The sequence below is a fragment of the Anomaloglossus baeobatrachus genome, chromosome 2 (genome assembly GCF_048569485.1).
Source record: "Anomaloglossus baeobatrachus isolate aAnoBae1 chromosome 2, aAnoBae1.hap1, whole genome shotgun sequence".
NCBI lineage: Eukaryota > Metazoa > Chordata > Amphibia > Anura > Aromobatidae > Anomaloglossus > Anomaloglossus baeobatrachus.
In genome coordinates, this window is record NC_134354.1 from 149,766,803 (window position 1) to 149,784,371 (window position 17,569).

Genomic DNA, 17,569 nt, shown 5'->3' on the forward strand with positions numbered 1-17,569 from the left:
CCCTGTCTGTCTCTTTCCTTGTCTGTCTCTTGTCTGTGTCTGTCTGTGTCTGTCTTTCTCATTATCTGTCCGTCTCTTTGTCTGTCTGTTTCGTTCCCTGTCTGTCTCTTTCCCTGTCTGTCTCTGTCTCTTTCCGTCTGTCTCTTTGTCTGTGTTTGTTTATTTCCCTTTCTGTCTCTTTGTCTGTGTCTGTCTCTTTCTCTGTCTCTTTGTCTGAATTATATATGGCTATTAAAGGGGATCTGTCAGCAGGTTTTTTTTTGCTATCCCATCTAAGAAAACCATAATGTAGGGGCAGAGACTCTGATCCCTGTGATATGTCACTTACTGAGCTGTTTGCTGCAATTTTGATAAAATCACTCTTATCTGCTGCAGATGTAACCATTTTCTGAATACTGAGCTCCACTCATGACTGATTGACTGGCAGATTATTTTGTACACTATGCATAGGTTGAAAGCTGCCAATCAGTGGTGGTGGTGTGGTTATATAGAGCTCATGAATATCAAGGACTATTTGACCACAGGTTTGCTAGTCCTCTAGAGATAATCTGTGGATAAAACACTGATCTTAATAAAAGTACTTCCAGCCAGCACCCCAGTATGTGACATCACTGGAATCATTATGTGCTCTAAGATTAGGTGACAACACCTGGTAACAGATTCCTTTTAATCCTTTCCTTTTCTAGTAGGAAATTGAATGATCAGAAATTTTAAACAGGCTGCAAATCTCTGCTGTGCACTGATGACTGTTTTGGATCACAGAGGACACTCGTTACTTGCCCCCTCCATGCTGTTGGATTTTGTAGTATTAAAGTATTAAGAGGATAAAATGTGACTTATGGTCAGATGATTATATAACAGTAAGAGCAATGATGAGCAATTAGAGATTAGTGTCTGACTAGCCCACCAGAATCATTGAAAACTGTATCAAATTTACAACTTATCCCTAAAAAGTCTCCATTTAGGCTAAATCCAGACTGTCCTCGCCAAAAGTACAGTCGGGAGCGTTTTCTGATCTTTATATAACATTCCTTATACTGTCATTTACCAGACTGAAGACAGCCCCTATCTGACACAGTAGCTCAGTGCTTACCAATGTGATTCACAGCATTGTGGTCTTGATTTCAAATCTCTACCAAGGACATCATCTGCAAGGAGTCTTTATGATTAGTGTTGAGCGGACCCGGACTTGCAAAATCCGGATCCACGCGGTTTCAGCGTTAGATCCAGGTCCGACCCGGATGCGGGATTCCGTTCCGGTTATACGATCCGGATTTTTTGTTTGTTTTTTCTCTCTCTCTCTCTCTCTCTCTCTCTCTCTCGTGGAGGGGACATACAGCTCTGGGGGTATAGTGGTATGCAGCTCCCATATTCCTCCATATAGTGTTATGAAGCCCCCATAGTCCTCTATATAGTATTATGTAGCCCCCATGTAGCATTATGCAGCTTCCATATGGCACTATGCAGCTGCCATATGGCACTATGCAGCTGCCATATGGCACTATGCAGCCCCCATATGGCACTATGCAGCCCCCATATGGCACTATGCAGCCCCCATATAACATTAACCAGCAACCATATATCACAATGCAGACCCAGATAGCATTAGGCATCCTCATGTAGTATACAGCCCACATATAGCACAGTGCAGACCCAGATAGCATTAGGCACCCTCATGTGGTATACAGCCCGCCTATAGCACAATGCAGACCCAGATAATATTAGGCATCCTCATGTGGTATACATCCCGCATATAGCACAATGCAGACACAGATAGCATTAGGCATCCTAATGTAGTACACAGCCCCTATATAACACAATGCAGACCCAGATAGCATTAGGCATCCTCATGTAGTACACAGCCCCTATATAGCACAGTGCAGAGCCAGATAGCATTAGGCATCCTCACATAGGGCACATCCCTATATAGCACAATGCAGACCCAGATAGCATTAGGCATCCTCATGTAGTACACAGCCCCTATAAAGCACAGTGCATGCAGACCCAGATAGCATTAGGCATCCTCACGTAGTACACAGCCCCTGTATAGCACAATGCTGTCGCTCACTCTGACCTCACTGCAGGCGCGCAGTGATGACGTCACCGTGCTCCGCTGTTGAGCTGTCAGAGCACCGACAGAGTCAGACAGAGCGGGAGAATCATGAGAGAGGCAGGTCGCTGCTCCATTCATCATTGCTCTCAATTATATCGTCAACTGCAATGCCGATACAATTGAAAGCGCGATCCTCGGCGGGGGGAGGCCAGTGACAGCGCGGGCACCAAGCACCCCTGACTAGCGGTACACCACTCCTGTCACCATGAGTGGGCCCCCCCGGCAGACCAGGGCCCCAGCATTTGACCGGGTTTGCCGGGTGCTGATGCCGGCCCTGCTTGTGAGCCCCAATGGGGACAGTATTGGTAATGTATGAAAAGTGCTGCAGATAATGTTCCTTGTTCTCAGTAAGAGAAACAAAATAATAATCTGATAGACACTAAAATATATAAAATCTAACAAAAATAATATAAACGATGCTACAAAGCGAACCAGCAAAATACTAAGGTCTCCCCATCAGGCATGGTATAACAAAGTATCTGAAGAAACACACACACACACACACACACACACACACACTCACACACACAGACACATGTATATATATATATATATATATATATATATATATATATATATACATACACAGTGTATATATATATATATATATATAAATATATATATATATATATATATATATATGTATATATACTAGCTGTAGTACCCGGCTTCACCCGGGTTAGTCGGATATATAAAAGACGTTCACTCTCAATCTTTGCATACATGTCAGCAATAAAATGGTGGAAGAGGTGTCTGCATTTCAAGATGTCATTTTCCTCTGCAAATCTTGTCATGATCCTATATGCATAGAAGTCCATGGCAGACGCTTTTTTTCCTGAAGGGTTTCCTGTTGTAGGATCTGTCTGAGGTATTCCAAAGTGATAGCCATCCTGTCTCTGCCAAAAGATGATTTGATATTGCAGAGCATCATAGGACTTGTGAGTTTCTGCTACTCGTTGCAAACTATTGTTCCTTTTCTGAAGCACAATGTCACGGCTTTGGAAATCATTACCTACAATCAAGATGGCTACCTCATCAAATGTGGGAGCATTGAAACGTCGCTGATGTTCACCTTGTGGTGTTTTGTCAGCTCGAATGACAACCTTGTAATCGTTATTTGGCATGCATTCAAATGCAGTCTTGAAAAGTTGAACATATGGATTGTTGGAGTGAAGGAACTGCTGTAAAATAGTGACAATATCAAGGCGAGTGTTAGGCATTAAAGAGCATCTCCGCTGAGCCTCTGCTTCTGCATTTCCCATGAAGAAGAGTTGAAGAAATTGAGGTTCTTCTCTTTGTAATGGAAGCAGTGACCCAATTGAGTGGTAAACTTGTTCTTGAACTTTAAATGTTGGCATAAATCCTGTTGTAAACATTTCTTTTGTTGCACCAAATGATGTCATTTGGAAGCAGGAGAAGTATTTCCTAATGTTGTCCAAGAAATGCTTTGATATCGTATTGGTACCTGTCATCAGAGACTTTAGGGGATCTGGTGGTGACAGGAGAGGTGGAAGTATTATCTTGCCATTTGCACAACATAAACCTGGCGGTTCATCTTTCCATTTCAGGGCACTGCAGTACATGCAGACCACAACCATTTTTCCTATCTGAACTTTAGGATGATCCTGATAGTTTATGTCTGACTGGTAACAAAAGGCAGCATGTTTCAAATCTCCAACCATTTCCTGTACCCTGGTGGAAGAAATAGCAATTCTCTTAGTGGCAAGTTGGCCTTCTCTCTGTTGAGATGACTCATTGGCCCTTGAGAAAGCAGTTCTTCTCTTATCTGCAATCCTCGCTTCCCTCTCCTCAGAAAGTTCATTGGCTCTTGAGGAACCAGTTCTTGTTTTCTTGTCTGCAAGCCTCTTTTCCCTCTCCTCAGAAAGTTCATTGGCCCTTGAGGAAGCAGCTCTTGTTTTCATGTCTGCAAGCCTCGCTTCCCTCTACTCAGAAAGTTCATTGGCCCTTGAGGAAGCAGCTCTTGTTTTCTTGGCTGCAAGCCTCGCTTCCCTCTCCTCGGAAAGTTCATTGGCTCTTGAGGAACCAGTTCTTGTTTTCTTGTCTGCAAGTCTCACTTCCCTCTCTTCAGAAAGTTCATTGGCTCTTGAGGTAGCAGCTCTTGATTTCATGTCTGCAAGCCTCGCTTCCCTCTCCTCAGAAAGTTCATTGGCTCTTGAGGAAGCAGCTCTTGTTCTCTTGTCTGCAAGCCTCGCTTCCCTCTCCTCAGAAAGTTCATTGGCTCTTGAGGAAGCAGCTCTTGATTTTATGTCTGCAAGCCTCGCTTCCCTCTCCTCAGAAAGTTCATTGGCACTTGAGGAATCAGCTGGTGTTCTCATGTGTGTCAGTCTTGTTTCTTGGTCTTCACATTTTTCATTAGCCCGTAATACAGCTTTTCTTTTTGCATCAGCTGACATTCGTGCCAAGGAATTCCTATTCTTATGAGGCATTATTGTGGTAAAAATAGTCTTTAACTGACAGTTTCTATATCCTCTCACATAGAGGTAATGTGACTGACATGCCTTTCCACTAACACACCCTAACTGACATCCTATTACCTCATACAAGCTTTGTTATTCTGAGAATGTCCTTTGTTGCCTATATTAACCAATCAGAGCTCAGATTAATTAACTGTAGCAAAATAGAAGCTGAGCTGTGATTGGTTGCTATTGGCAGCCTGATAAATCTCCAGGCAACAGAAAGCCCTCCCCCTGACAGTATATATTAGCTCACACATACACATAATAGACAGGTGATGTGACTGACAGCTGCCATATTTCCTATATGGTACATATGTTGTTCTTGTAGTTTGGCTGCTTATTAATCAGATTTTTATTTTTGAAGGATAATACCAGACTTGTGTGTGTTTTAGAGCGATTATGTGGCGAGGTTGGTGTATGTGTGGTGAGATGTGTGCTGAGGGTGGTATATGTGTTCAAGAACATGGTAGTGTGTGGCGCATTTTGTGTGTGTGTTCATATCCCCGAGTGTGGTGAGTATCCCATGTCGGGGCCCCACCTTAGCAACTGTATGGTAAATACTCTTTGGTGCCATTGCTCTCTTTCTTTAAGTCCCCCTTGTTCACATCTGGCAGCTGTCAATTTTCCTCCAACACTTTTCGTTTCACTTTTTCCCCATTATGTAGATAGGGGCAAAATTGATTGGAAAATTGGAATGCGCAGGGTTAACATTTCGCCTCATAACATAGCTTATGACGCTTTCAGGGTCCAGACGTGTGAGTGTGCAAAATTTTGTGGCTGTAGCTGCGACGGTGCAGATGCCAATCCCGGACATACACACATACATACATACGTACATACATACACACACCACCGTGTGTGTGTGTGTGTGCGTATGTATATATATATATATATATATATATATATATATATATATATTTATTTATACATATATATATATATATATATATATATATATATATATATATTTATATACATACATTTTTATATAAAACAAGAGGAGAGACCAGGTGTAATAAACAGACATATATATAAATAAATACATCAATAAATAAATGAGCTTGGATATTAAATTCTTGATTATTTTCAACAAGTGCTGTGAGAGTTTCATTTTCTCAAAATTGATGGGACAATTGAAAGCAATCAGTCTTTAACCGTCAACTCAGTATTTTAGCTGAAATATTACATCTTGCATTCAAGCTCCTTGTAGATGTTGTTTTTGGTGGGATTTCAGACCAAGACCCCAGTGCTGTAAAACACCATCGCTAACCACTGAGCCACTGTGCTTCAAGTACAATTCTATATTTATACAGTGTGGATATAAACACTTATATTTTCGTGTGGTAGAAGTGGATTTCTTAAAAATATGTTCACATAGGATGATTGAGAGTTACTTTTATAGTTTATCGCAATCATAGTAATAAGTAATGTATAAAAAATCATGAAAGATCATTTTATCTACGTTTGCTTTCCACAGTTGGTTACAAAGGCCTGCAAGTGTGACTGCCAGGGAGGAAGTGGATCAACTTTATCCTCAAGAATTGCTGCGATGGATTGTATGCCAGGTAATAATTATGTGCTGCCAACTTGTCCTAAGCTTGCAGCTATGTGATGGGTTGTCAGTGGACAGTGCAACTTTTAAATGGGTTTTCAAGTGTATAAAGCAAAATCTGCAGTCACTCTATATAACTGTGAAATACACACTGTCATAGTTTCCTTTTATAACCCCATGACCCCTGTGAGTGGGTGATCACATGACTGTATGTGTGCAATTTGCATACTTGCAATCCACATGCAGACTAGACTCATCTGGCTCCTATCAATTCATATGTTCACAGGTGAAGTAATATATGTGAGTGAGTTCTGTAATATACTGTATATTAGAGATAAGTACATTATAGAACGGGGGTCTCTCCATAGGGATCCCTTATATAATCCAGAAAAGAGGCATACTGTAAAAGTGTGCCGCCCCCGTGCCAGCAGCCGACGCTGCTCGGATCCGGGCCTACAGGGGTGGTGGCTCGAGGGTCTCCGGACCCAGGGGTCTCGCGGACATGCCGAATAAATGGGGGGACGTATATGTACGGGCTGGACCGTATTAAGTTTGTGACGCCACCCACAGTGTGTGGTGAGGTGGGACACCACCGCTGCTGTTACGGGGCACCCGGGGGAGATGTTGTGCAGCAAGTTGTTAACCCCTCTGTGGGCAGGGATGGTGGCAACGGGACCCGGTTGGCGCGTGCAGGGGATGGCGACTGCAGGGGGTGCTGGTGTACTCACAGTTAGTAAAACACACAAGTCTCTGACAAACCAAGGTGATGGTGGCCGATGCTGCGGCCGGTTGCGTTCTGGTCCCCCACCCGGCTGGTGGTTTCTATCCTTTTCCTGCACTGCTGTGTTAAAGGTGGACTTTCCTAGTGTGAAACTCAGGAGTCCGCTCCTGGCTGGATGTGGCCTAAGTTGCCGTGCCTGCAGACGCTGGCCCGTGGGATCTATGGGCCCTGGCGGTGACCTCTTATCCCTAATCGGTGGGCTGTTGTCTTCTATGAGGGACTTTGGGTGGGACAGAACCTCTAGTTCTGGCCTCAATCGGTTAATTAACCAGTCCATTTGGTTCCGGTTTCTGTCTTCAGGGTCCGAGTAGCCCCCTTTGTACTACGGTTTCCGGGTCGGTTCCCCGTGTCGGTACCGGCGGGCTACAACCCTGTCCCGGTCCACCTCGGTTCCAGTGAGCCGTCTTCCCGTCTCCTGCTGACGGAGACCACCGTCTGCCTCCTAGCCAGTGGCACCAGCGCTCCTACCCTGGTACCGTTCAACTTGGACTTCACTGCTGGAGCTACCCCTAGCTCCAGCCCACACTCCTCTCCAACTGAACTTCAGACTAATCTGAACTTGACTGCCTGTTTTCCTGCCCTGGGCTGTCTAGACCCATGGGTGGGCGTGTTTCAACCGCCTGGTCACGCCCACTGGTGTTTCTATCTTTCCCTAAGGGGGGGTGACTAGGGTTTTCAGGTTGGCTGTGTGTTTCCTAATGAGGGAACGGTGTTATGCAGGGGCCTAACTGTGACTACCTGGTTTTGCCAGGGCATCACAAGAGCGTCTCCCATTCTGGAGGCCTCCAGCAGCCTTATTGCTTGGACTGGTATTTATCTGAATAGCCACCATGTAGTGGCAACTGCAGAGAAAATGTCAGACTAGCTGTGGATTTTCCAAGCTATATAATCTGTGTCAGTCGTTCTCATACCAATCAGCCTGGCATTTGTATTCTAATATAATACAATTAGTCTAATATAGTTATAGCCAGTTTTGCCTTGTGCATACATCGTGCTTTTGTTAGGAGCCAGAGCTCCCACCCTCTGTGGCTCCCCCAGCATTTTAAGCAGAAACTGCAGTGATAATACAAGTTCTGTATTATCACTGCAGTTTCCAAAGTTATGACTACAGAAAGATCTTTGGTGACATCATGGTCACGTAACCACGATATCACCAAATGTCCTTAACAATGTAGGTGTCCGGACCTGCACAACATGCGGCGTGCAGGAACCTGGAGACCCTGTCTGCCGCCTTCTTATATTAAAGGGAACCTGTCAGCAGAAATTTCGCCCAAAACCTAAAAGATTCCCCCTCTGCAGCTCCTGGGCTGCATTCTAGAAAGGTCCCTGTTATTATTATGCCCCATGTGAGACCAAAATAAAGAGTTTATAAAGTGGTACCTTTTTGTATTCAGATACTGTAAATGTGACACGGGGGCGGGCTTTCTGGCATCCGTTATTCTGCCCCCTGGTCCTGTATGCCGTCCCCATCGCTCCTTTCCATAACTGATGCACCGCCCACTGCTCCAGCCATCCCTGCGCATGCCCAGTGCCAGTCTCATGGGACTGAGCAGTGTGACCGCTGGTGACGTGTGCGCAAGCAAGTGATTATGGGCGGGGCTGTGATTGTTATCAGCAAGTACCCGCCCATAATCTCGTGAGCGCGCAAACCTCACCAGCGGTCACACTGTGCTCAGGGTAGTGCTAGACTGTATGGGCTGCTTCCAGGGATGACGTCCCTTTTGTCACGTGATAGGGGCGTGTTCAAAATACTATCACGTGACAAAAGGGACGTCATCCCTGGAAGCAGCCCATACAGTCTAGCACTACCCTGAGCACAGTGTAACCGCTGGTGAGGTTTGTGTGACGCCCTGGGCAAGCCAGGGGTCACAGGTAATGACATCACCACACCCTACACCCCGGATAGGTACACCTTAGATAAACCAAAAATTCTTGTTGCCTTCCTCCAGGGGCTGATGTCCACACCAGGGGGTGGGCCAGGCGGTTGGCTCCACCCACCGAGGAGTTCACAGTCCTGGAGGCGGGAAACCAGGCAGATGAGTTTGCAGTTGAGTTGAGTTTGAGAGGGAAGTGGTAGAGGAGCAAGTGAGAGGAGTTGAAGTGAAGGAGAACGTGACAGTTTAGAAAGCCTGAAGTTGGTCCGGGTGTGTGCCCCGGACTGAGACAGCAGGGTTGGCAGACGGCGGTGACCGTCGGCAGTGTAGGCTGATCGGAGTTGCCGAAAGGACCGCGGACGGGTAGTGGCCCGGCGGTACCGGACCGGTACACAAGGAGAAGCCAGCACCTGTGGCAGGGGCCTTTCGGATCCCGGCAAGGCAAGGAGTCGCCGTGAATTTGCCAAATCCGTCAGTGAAGGGGACCTCCTGGGTCTCCAAACAACTAAGTCCCGATTGAAGGCAACCATCCAACCGTGAGAGAGAGACACCGCCACCGCCAGGGCACCAGTTTCTCAGGGCCAGCGCCTGCGGGCAAAGAAGGGCTCCTCCGGCCCATATTCAGGTCGGGGAGCGGGTAACCGGTGGGAACCCATCGCTACCAACATAGACTTAGGTGCAGGAAAAGAGACAGTCACCGCTAACTACCGGGGAAAAGCAACAGCAGCCGTCCGTGGGAACCGTCTTTCCAGCCGTGTGTTTTACCGAGAACTGTGTCACCGTCTCAGGCTGAGTGAGTACCACCGTGCCGTGAGGCACAGCGCTGCCCCCGCGACCCTGCACCTCACCAAGCCCTGCACCGGGCCTGCCATCCCTCATCCCCCATCTCATCACTGGGCCCCGGGACAACCACCCCCTACCCACGGAGGGGAGAAATAACAACAAGCTGCTCCCTGCCACCGCTCCCGGGATACCCATACAGAGCAGCGATGGTGTCCACCAAAATCACCACAACCGTGGGTGGCGTCACGGACAATAAACAATCCCAAAAACCAATCCCCTTTCACTCACGGGCGAGGAGCGCCGCTCGAGTCCCCGGGGTCCGGCCCATCGCTCGAGCAGCAGCAGGCAGCAGCAGCAGCGGCGGCCGGACCCGAGCAGTAGGGAGAGCGCTGCGTCCCCTCCTCCGCCCGTGACATTTGCGCGCTCACGAGATTATGGGCGGGTACTTGCTGATAACAATCACAGCCCCACCCATAATCACTTGCCTGCGCACACGTCACCAGCGGTCACACTGCTCAGTCCCATGAGACTGGCACTGGGCATGCGCGGGGATGGCTGGAGCAGTGGATGGTGCATCAGCTACGGAAAGGAGCGATGGGGGCGGCATACAGGACCAGGAGGCAGAATAACGGACGCTAGAGAGCCCGCCCCCGTGTCACATTTACAGTATCTGAATACAAAAAGGTACCACTTTATAAAGTCTTTATTTTGGTCTCACATGGGGCACAATAATAACAGGGACCTTTCTAGAATGCAGCCCAGGAGCTGCAGAGGGGAAATCTTTTAGATTTTGGGCGAAATTTCTGCTGACAGGTTCCCTTTAAAATGTATTCACGTCTTTCAGATGCAAATACATTTGAACAGTGCAGAACCAGGACTAAGGCAGAGAAGAGCTCCTCATCCCCTGCACCAATATGGAGCGGTATGGTGAGGTTAGCATGCTGCAGATGTCATCACACTACTGCCACCACCATGGCTGTAGAGGGGGAGAGGAGAGGGCGGGCAATGGTAAGCACTCCAGGAGGAGCCGAAGAAGTGATGTAGAAAAGGGCTGTGGTGGGGGAGGATTGGTGTTACTTTACAAGGGACATTACAATGCAATGGGGGACTTTATGGGCCAATGAGGGACATTATGTAGCAAATTGGGACATTATGGAGCAACTGGGGACATTAGGGAGCAAATTGGGACATTATAAGTCAATGGGGGACTTTATGAAGCAAATTGAACATTATGGAGCAATTAGGGTGGGATTGTGAAAGGGAGCATAGTATAAGGAGGAAGGGGGAGACTTTATGCAGAAATGTAGCATGGGCGAGATATTTTAGAAATGGGAAGTTTGGGGGGTACATTATGGAAAGCGGCAGTTTGGGTGCCTAGTTTTGAAGGTTAGTATGTGTTAAATATTATGGAGAGGGGCAGTGTGGAAGGATGGTATTATGGAGAGGGGCAGTGTGGGGGGGATATTATACATCGGGGAAGTGTGTGGAGACATATTATGGAGAGGAGCAGTATGTGCGGGAATATTATGGAGAGCAGCAGTGTGTGGATCTTATTATACAGAGTGGCAGTGTGTGGAGAGATATTTTATGAAGGAAGCACCATGAGCGGCAATTATTTATTCAGGGGCGCAGGATTGGAAATATTTATATTTCTGGGTCACTATAATGATACTTTTATTTTTAAGGGCACCATATCAGGACGTGCTACTGAAGACAGAGAAGAGAGAAATTTGGAGAGTAAAAGCTGTGGAGACAAAAAGGAACGGGAACAACTTCAATCTGAGATGACATCATCCATAACAGGGGTCGGGAACTTATAGCTCGCGAGCCAGATGTGGCTCTTTTGATGGCCGCATCTGGCTCGCAGACAAATCTTCCGGTTTATAAGACACACTTTTTTCCCACAAAACTGGGGTAAAAATGGAGGTGCATCTTACAAACCGCATATGGCTTACCAGGGCGGCAGTGGAGACGCAGGGTCGGCAATACTGCGGACTCATAAGGTACCATGGCAGCGGACAACATGGATCTATAGGCTGCTTGAATCTCCCGCATTTGACGAGATTGACTTCAAGAAAATGGTCATGGAGGCGGTGCATGCGCAGATAGGACTCCATGGCCATTTTCTTGAAGTTCATTGCATCAATCTGCACATGCAGCGCGACCATTTTCTTGATATCAATATCGTCAACTGCAGGAGATTCAAAGCAGCACACCGGATGGTCAATAGCGCCTGCCGCCGTGCCACCCCATGAGCCCAAAGCAGTATCGCCGATCCTCCGCACACTGACCCTCCTGACTCGCGACATCCACCCATCCATGCCCGCAGCATCGCCAACCATGCCTCCTGGGACCTTCTGAGCCGCTCCACCACTGCCGCTCCCCCCGTGTGAGTATGGCTCTCAGGCATTACATTTTAAAATATGTGGCATTCATAGCTCTCTCAGCCAAAAAGGTTCCCGACCCCTGATCTATAAGGTACTTGGATGTAAATGTTTATTTGTGATACTGCATACATCTCATCGGTACTGTGGTTTCTGTATTGTCTGCAGTCTCATGATGATTGTTAACAATAACTCACAGTATCTCCTTATCATCATTGATAAGGGCATACTAGTAATTGTAAATTCAAGTAATTCAATTATATATGGGGCTGACCTGACATTACAATTCATTGCTGTACTAAGCTTGGTGCTTTTTCTACCCCCAATCCAGTATGTGAAAGACTAGGAGTGAATAAGCACATGTAGTCTGAAACTAGTTCCTCTACTTAATTATTCATTGGATTTTTTTAACTCCTTTATGAACTGATGTGTTTTACTATGGATTAAAATAAAGGATTTTTATACAACCTGGACGTGATTGCTGGATATCTTCCTTTTTTCCTGCTAAGCTTGGTGCTATATACATGTACTGATGGTGGGGCTCTGGTGGTTTTGTGTCTGTATATATGTATATATGTGTGTGTGTGTGTATATATATATATATATATATATATATATATATATATATATATATATATATAAAATATATATATATATATATATTTGCGCTGTATAAGTGTATGTATGTTCTTTGTGAATATATATGTGTATTTGTGTGTATTTGTGTGTGTACATTTGTGCTGGAGATGCATGGGTCTTGTAAGATTCCTACTTCATTACGTGGTGTGAGCTTTTTAATGAAATAGTGAATAGTGAATATTACTCCAGTTGCTTAATTTATTTAGACTGACATGCACAATGCCAGTTTTAATGAATCAGGGACCAGGACCGTTGTTCTAGGCAGCATAATGTGATGTCTGTCTGGGACAACAGACACAGGGTGACTGTCACGGACAGACTAGAGGCAAGCCGCTCACTCAGCAGAACACTTTAACCCCGAAACCCTTTAATCCCTGTACATGGATCTGGAATTACTACAAGGTCCAGGAGATCGCTGCCTATTGAAAGGCTGAAATCCAGAGAAGAATAGTCATCAGGCAGGATCAAAACCATTAGGTACAAAAGGTGCAAAATCAGCAGGCAAAAGAGTTGTCAGTAAATCAGGCTATGGTCAAAACCGGAGATGGCAGCAAGGTACAAAAACAGCAGACAGGTGACTAGTCAGAAATCAGGCAGAGGTCAAAAAAACAGGGAACAGTAAATATACAAAGGCTATATCTGGCGGTGACCAGCATACTGAAGGCAGAATAAGAAGTGTGTGGTGCTTTCCCAGTGGCCATGACTGAGAGGTGGTAACTTCAGCTGGAAAGCACACACCACAACAGTCAGCCAGTGGTACTGCAGGTCCCAGTCAAACACAGCTTAGTGGATAGACAGAGCCTGTGCACACCAGACCCACTTGTACTGACTCCTCCCCTATCACCAGCACTGCACACAACGGGAATACGGTGGCACTTGGTAACCAAAGCAGAAGTCGCTGGGGTGGACTTTGGTGGAGATGTGACACATATTGCCCGGTGTAAACAGGAGATGTACTGCCAATAACATGATGTGTATGGAAACAGAATAATCTATTAGTGATCATTCTAACCTCATCGTTCGTTGTCAGCCTGTGTGAGGAGGCTTATACACGTTGGATGACATTACTATAGTCGATCGCGCTTATTTAAAGATCTAAAATTGGCTCCTGTAAATACAAATTAAATGTTTGTGTGTGACGCTGCAATGTGTGACCAGTTGGGGCCCCACTTTTAACTTTTGTCCAGAGTCACACTTTGTCTAAAACTGACCCTGTGCATACACAACATACAGTATATTCTTCATGTGTCTGTTTTTCAGAATGTCCTTATCATAAGCCTATGGGATTTGAGTCAGGTGCTGTCACAATCGATCAAATCAGTTGTTCCAACCAGGATCAATACACAGGCTGGTATTCATCCTGGACTGCAAACAAAGCACGGCTTAATGGCCAAGGATTTGGGTAAGCAAGTCATGTTCTGAAGTATGATATGCATACAACTATAAGAGACACAAAGTAAGATGATCTCTTCATGTTGGAGAATAATGAAACGATGCATTTCAGTGCCCTGTTTTGACCTTTTGAAGAGGTTTGGCTCTTACAACACTGGTCCTGTAGTAGGAAAAGAGAAAAGACAAAAATGTTAAATTTAGTATGTCTAAGGGCTCATCCAGATATAATTTATTTTTTTCATATGCAAAAAAAGGTCAGAGTTTCATCAGTGTTTTTGATCCGATTTTTATCAGCATTTGGTCAGCTTGGAAGCTTTTCCCGTCAGTGTTTCCTCAGTTTTTCTAGCTTGCTAAAAAAACCCAAAACATGGAGGTTTCTTAAGGCCCCGTTACACGCAACGACGTATCTAACGATATATCGCCGGGGTCACGGGTTCCGTGATATACATCCGGCATAGTTAGCGACGTCGTTGCGTGTGACAGCAAAGAGCGACTGTTAACGATGGAAAATACTCACCTTATTGTCCATCGTTGACACGTCATTCGTTTTCAAAACATCGTTGATTGTTGAGCTCGCAGGTTGTTCATCATTCCCGAGGCAGCACACATCGCTATGTGTGACACCTCGGGAACGACGAAGTACAGCTTACCTGCGGCCGCCGACAATGAGGAAGGAAGGAGGTGGGCGGGATGTTACGTCCCACTCATCTCCGCCCCTCCGCTTCTATTGGGCGGCCGCTTAGTGACGCCGCTGTGACGCCGCACGAACCGCCCCTTAGAAAGTAGGCGGTTCGCCAGCAACAGTGACGTTGCTAGGCAGGTAAGTCCCGTGTGATGGCTCCAAACGATTTTGTGCGCCATGGGCAGTGATTTGCCCGTGAAACGCAAATGACGGGGTGGGTGCTTTCACAGCGATATCGCTTTCGATATCGCTGCTTGTAACACCCCCTTTAAGCTTCTCCTATCAGTCTGTGAAAAACAGAGTGCATATGGAGCAGAGTGCTGATTTTTTTATTGAACCCATAGACTTGCCTTGGTGAGTTTGATGTGTGTCTTGGATTAAAGTCAGATAGGTCTCAGTGTTTTTGTGCGAACCACTCAGTCCTTAGACTTGTGCCCAGCTCCATAGACCATAATAGGCACAGAACTAATATATTTACATCTTCGAGTTCTAACTATTTTGCCATATCAAATTTTTGCTGTCAGTAAATGGTTTACATGCAGTGGATCTAATACTTCTGATAGCTGAGAAATTGCGCTACCATGGAATGCAATTTGCCCGGATTACCAAGTCTAAACGCGTCTGATGTGAGTCCTGCAATTCATCATGAACCTGCTATATCATTCATGAATTATGTGTAGTGTATTGATGATTTTAAAGAAAATTACCATTGAAGGCTGGATTTTATTGTAAAGAAAAGTATGGAAGCTGGATCATTTCCTTTCTTCAAATGTGCCCAGATTACCAACCTATTGGATAAAGCTTAGTGTATATGCTATAAGTGCCACTCCATATTCTGTATAGACAAGCATTGAAACTATGCTGTATTCTCTTTCCCTACATAAAGATGTGCATGGTTATCCAAATTCCAAGACATTGGACAGTGGCTTCAGATTGATCTGAAAGAGTTAAGGGTGGTATCTGGGATTATGACACAAGGAAGATGTGATACAGATGAATGGATGACAAAATACAGCGTCCAATACAAGATTGATGATAGCTTAAATTGGGTATACTACAAAGATCAAACTGGAAACAACCGAGTAAGTTCTTGCTTTACTAATGTTTGTTATACTGTATATACAGGTAAAAGCACAGAGGTAAAATATACAAAGTACCTTATGCTGCAGGACTTTAATGTCAGAGTCCATGCCCATCTCACCCTATAGGCAGTGCCAAGAGAGCTCACTGCATTCACTCAGATTGTGCTGCCCAATTCACCAATTTGGTGCAAAATTGGAAGCAGAGTAGATATCTTCATTCTGCAAAGAGGAAAAACTAGGTGCCCACTGTGTCTGGCATTACCTAGGGCTGTAGAGTTGCCTAAGAGCAGAAAAGGGCATCAAATAATAAAACAAAACACTTGGTAAACCCCCTGCTATTCCAGTGTGCCACTCTGGTGGTCTCCGTCAATCCTGAAGGAATGATGTCACATAAATCATTCACATGACCACGGCATCGAATCGCTTGCCTCAATAGTAGTCACATAAATGATGAGCTTGTGTTCACTTCAGGACCGGAGGCGAACACTGGAAACAGTAGTGATTTAATGGATGAGTAATGTTTTATTTTTTTTGTACTTTTTATTTTTCTTGCTCTTCAGGAATTTTTTAAAAATCTCAGACAGCCCTTTATATATTTTAGATGTTATTATTTTAGGTCAATTTTTCTAATGATCAGCTTGATGCAGTAAGGGATTTTTATGTTATTTTCTGTATGAACACATCTACTTTATATACAATATAATTCTCTTTTTTATACTAGGTATTTTATGGAAATTCAGATCGAACGTCTACAGTACAGAATTTTTTGAGACCACCAATCATTTCGCGTTACGTAAGGATCATCCCGTTGGGCTGGCATGTCCGCATAGCAGTACGGATGGAGCTGCTGGAATGCATGAGCAAATGCAGCTAAACTGCTGATACCGTCTCCTATAAATCCTAGAAATCACATTACTGAAATCTAAATAATGTCGGACGGATCAGGACACAACGTATTAGTTATAAACACATCACTTGGATCAGTTGTTTTGGGACTGTCAGTATGAAAAGATGTAAATGGAAATATCAGCATAGAAATGTGAAAAACAACTGGTTCCAGTATAGAAGAGTCAATGTTTTATCTAAAAATGTAGATAATTTTATCTTGGCTTGCATTTTTTAGTGGAATATTAGAATAAAGATGAATCCTGTCAGTAAAACTCTACACCGCAAAATGGTAATTTTTCTCATGCTTCATAATCTTTTCAACAGATTAGGATTGGAAGAATCAATGGGGCACCATATCACACTACCAAGACCACGGCTCACTCTCCGATAATGAATCACTTGTCATCCACACAGCAGAAGATATACAGTATCTTTGTGTGCACATGACCTTACTATATATCTACTAGTTTATCTATCTAATTTATCACATTATCTATATAAATGATATTCTTGCACCCTTTACTTGCTGGGAAGCGTCAAAATAGTGCCATATAGTACTCACATATGTATACAGTAATATGCACAAATAATAGTCATATACTATTCTATGGTAAACCTGTCCCTGTTGGAAGATAAGAATGGCATACCTATGTACAGTATGCTATGGAGGACCAAGCTGGATGCCGGAACAGGGCAGCACAAATCTTGTTGCTCAACTCTAGCTAATACTTACGTTCCTTGGTAATAACAATTCTGGATTAACTTTTCTTAGAACCGTGTTGTGCTGTGCCTCTGTCAAGGAGGATTTACATTACCGATTTTGCATTGTTGACGACCACTGACTCGTAAATATTTAGCAATCGGTAAAGTGAATAGGTCTCCATTTTTCTTGGCAGCGCAAGTCGTCTTTACACAAGAAGAA

The 17,569-nt window shown here is 44.8% G+C and overlaps 1 protein-coding gene across 1 annotated transcript in view; it reads left to right on the top strand.

Moving 5' to 3' along the window:
• The window catches only part of RS1 (retinoschisin 1), an 81,601-nt gene extending 64,777 nt beyond the window's left edge, over positions 1 to 16,824 (top strand). The window contains exons 6-9 of the mRNA XM_075333467.1: positions 6,068 to 6,155; positions 13,864 to 14,005; positions 15,564 to 15,759; positions 16,481 to 16,824. Coding sequence (XP_075189582.1) covers positions 6,068 to 6,155; positions 13,864 to 14,005; positions 15,564 to 15,759; positions 16,481 to 16,633 — 579 coding nt within the window. The 3' untranslated portion in view covers positions 16,634 to 16,824. The remainder of the gene's footprint in view (positions 1 to 6,067; positions 6,156 to 13,863; positions 14,006 to 15,563; positions 15,760 to 16,480) is intronic.
• The last annotated feature ends 745 nt before the right edge of the window (positions 16,825 to 17,569 follow it).